The sequence below is a fragment of the Rhagoletis pomonella genome, unplaced genomic scaffold (assembly GCF_013731165.1).
Source record: "Rhagoletis pomonella isolate Grant_MI unplaced genomic scaffold, Rhpom_1.0 Rhpom_scaffold_00724, whole genome shotgun sequence".
NCBI classification, from domain to species: Eukaryota; Metazoa; Arthropoda; class Insecta; order Diptera; family Tephritidae; genus Rhagoletis; species Rhagoletis pomonella.
In genome coordinates this window covers 45,484-48,421 of record NW_023459278.1, presented here as the reverse complement: position 1 = coordinate 48,421, position 2,938 = coordinate 45,484, and the positions used below count along the sequence as shown (strand labels likewise).

General features: G+C 37.5%; 1 protein-coding gene and 1 long non-coding RNA gene across 2 annotated transcripts; both read left to right on the top strand.

Annotated features, from left to right (window-relative positions):
* Window positions 1–364: 364 nt before the first annotated feature.
* LOC118751471 lies at window positions 365–1,331 on the top strand. Its single transcript, XR_004994526.1, has 4 exons — window positions 365–451; window positions 507–542; window positions 602–1,145; window positions 1,298–1,331. It is a non-coding gene; the product is annotated as an uncharacterized LOC118751471 (long non-coding RNA).
* Window positions 1,332–1,538: 207 nt separating this feature from the next.
* Window positions 1,539–2,259, top strand: LOC118751472. Its single transcript, XM_036486310.1, has 3 exons — window positions 1,539–1,776; window positions 1,863–1,931; window positions 2,009–2,259. Exons 2-3 carry the CDS (start codon window positions 1,865–1,867, stop codon window positions 2,257–2,259), a joined length of 318 nt encoding a protein of 105 aa, XP_036342203.1. The 5' UTR covers window positions 1,539–1,776; window positions 1,863–1,864.
* Window positions 2,260–2,938: the final 679 nt, after the last annotated feature.

The window sequence follows — 2,938 nt, the reverse complement described above, 5'->3', positions numbered from 1 at the left end:
AGTCACTCTCATTAAGTGTTGTTCTCTCATTTTTGCTGTAATTTTCGAGTTAAGGAACGCTTTTTGGACTAAATCTGACTACTTCGGACTTTTTTGACTATTTCTGGGAGATAAGGAATGCTCCTAAACTATCGCTACCCTGCAAGCCACAGCTAACCAGTTGCCCCTGAAATTCAACAGATTTACACACACACTCTCAACTTTTTAGCTACGCTACCCACACATTTACAAATTTATTTTTCCGACTGTCAAAACAAAATTCTGAGTGAGAGCACCGGACCTAATAAAAATTTTTACTGTAATAAGAATTTTATGCGTTAGAGCGAGTAAGTGGATATGAAGCAAAATTTGACAGCTATGATCACAGAGGCTGTGACTTTAGCAAAAGTTTGACATCTTTGATCACAGTAGGCTGTAAATAAAAGCGTTAATTTTGCAAAAACATTTGAAGGTAAGAGAACGTTTTAACAATTTGCATTGTTTATAATGGAATTTTTTTCTTTTAGATTGCCGAAACACTGCGATTTAATCATATAATTAAGGTATGTATTAGAATTATTCACATATTTGTATATTTTAATTGATAATTTTGCATTTACAGATTTGCGATTTTTCATTCTAAATTTATCTTCGACCCTGCTACCACGGAATATCAACGCCACCTCCAGTCAGGCACCACACCAGCATATCCACCACCTTCAACGCCGCCACCAATAAACAGCGCTGCATACATTATTCGGTAAGTTTTCATGCGACGAATAAACGTTGCTTCTGCTGCAACTGCCTACATTAATCATGTTCCTGGTGCTTCCCGATTTGCACATTTCACAAGAAAAGCTGTTTTTGCAATTAATAAACCTTATGGCGTACAGAAACAGCTTCCTCTAAAAACCTGCGAAGCGTGAAGTACCTGGAACAGGCTTATTTAGTGCGTTCCAGAACGTCTACGATTTGCAGGTTTTGCAGGATTTAGTCCAAAGTCGTTCCCGTACGCCACGTTCACATAAGGCTTATTAAAGGCAAAAACAGCTGTTCCGGTAAAACCTGCAAATCCTGCAAATCGTGAAGTACGGGAACCGGCTAATTATGTGCAAATGTAAACAACAAAAGAAAGTGCAGTGCTACATATGTAAAAAGTGTAGTAGGTCAGCCTTTGGCTGTTTTACAAAACGAGTCAGTTCAACAAGTTGTAAATTGGAATTTCATGGTTGTGCGCTTAAAAACTGATATGTTTTGGAAAACAGTCTTTCTTACGATTATGCGATACCTTTTTATGTGCATATATTTTCAAATTTAGGACTGGTGAATGCGGTCATTCTGGAAGCCATAGTGCACAGTTCAACAACAGTGATTGGGTTTGCTACTTCATAGCAGCAGAGGAAATGGAAACATTGCTCTGCTATTGCTACTTCTCTACTTGAATGGATAAGAAGCACGGCCAGAATCGGAAAACACACGAGGACCTTTCTTGTTTTACTTGGTTCTATGTTTCGTTGAGGCACAGATCAGGTAGGAGAACTAAAATATGAACGAAGTGATATTTGTCGTCAGAGTAATAGCACATACAACAATATTATGATAGCCTCAACGAAACATAGCACTAATTAAAACAAGAAAGGCCTTCTTGTGTTTCCCGATTCTGACACTGCTTCTCATCTATTCAAGTAGAGAAGTTGCAATAGCAGATCCACGTTTCCGTGCCACTGCTGCTATGAAGTAGTGAACTCAACCACTGGTAGTTGTCATAATTCGCAGTAGTAACAGTTTAACATGAAGGTAGAATTTTTATTTTTGGATTCCTGATACGAATAAGTTTATTTTAGTTCCGATTCTGCATAATCTTTTTTTTCCTTCTCTTGAAGCAATGGATTTGTCACCACTGTTCCTGGGAGATACCGAAGCGCTCTCTCCACCACGCACGAGCAACACAGGTATTTCGAAAATATACATACATATACATTTACAATATGTTTAATAGTTTTTTAATCAAACATTCCTGCGCTTTCAGATGTAGCCCTACATAGAAAGCGCTTTCATGTGGCACTGCCTTACGAGGAGCGCTTTGTCTCCCAGCCAACAGTAACCACCAACACGGGTGTAGCCACTACAACAACAACAAGCAACATAGGTCAACAATTTACCTTGTCTCACCAGCCAACAGTAACCACCAACACGGGTGTAGCCACTACAACAACAACAAGCAACATAGGTCAACAATTTACCTTGTCTCACCTGCTGGAGAGGCAAAAAGAAATGTGACTCACTGATCTGATTATTTAAATTAATATTTTATTATTTAATAAATTTTAATACTACATTATTTTGTCATTATGAAAGCGGTCATATTTATGTTTTTAAATATGTTATTGAAATAAATAAATGAATAATGAAAAAATTACTTTTTGTACAATTTACTTAAAAAATGTGTGGTTATAAACACGATAGCACTAACTACTTCAGTAGGTATCGTTAACTACATGGTAACCATAATATTAGCTACTTCAGCAGCTATCTTTAGCTACATGTTAACCACAACATTAGCCACTTCAGCAACCATCGTTAGTTACATGTTCACCACAACATTAGCCACTTCAGCAACTATCATTAACTACATGGTAACCATAACATTAGCTACTTCAGCAGCTATCATTAACTAAGTGTTCACCACAACATTAACCACTTCGGTCGCTATGAAAGGGGAATTAGAGTAGTGCAGCTATAGTTCGTTGAAATCGAACAGTTCTATTAGTGTAAGGGAGATAACGTATCACACGTATATGAAAAAGTGGTTAATATTTGCACACGGCTAGAACAAAGTTAGCCAGTTTATATACCGCTTCACAAATGAACGATAACTACCGGTTAACCACAATTCAAGGCAGAAATATCAGGTGGAGACCGCAAATTTCCATTGTTAAACCATATCTGTCTTGCCGAA

Bases quoted from the DNA above. Each gene is read 5' to 3' on its own strand.
- LOC118751472 (XM_036486310.1), top strand. From the start codon at position 1,865: ATGGATTTGTCACCACTGTTCCTGGGAGATACCGAAGCGCTCTCTCCA. The intron at 1,932-2,008 runs GTATTTCGAAAA...CTGCGCTTTCAG, and splicing joins ACCACGCACGAGCAACACAG to ATGTAGCCCTACATAGAAAG.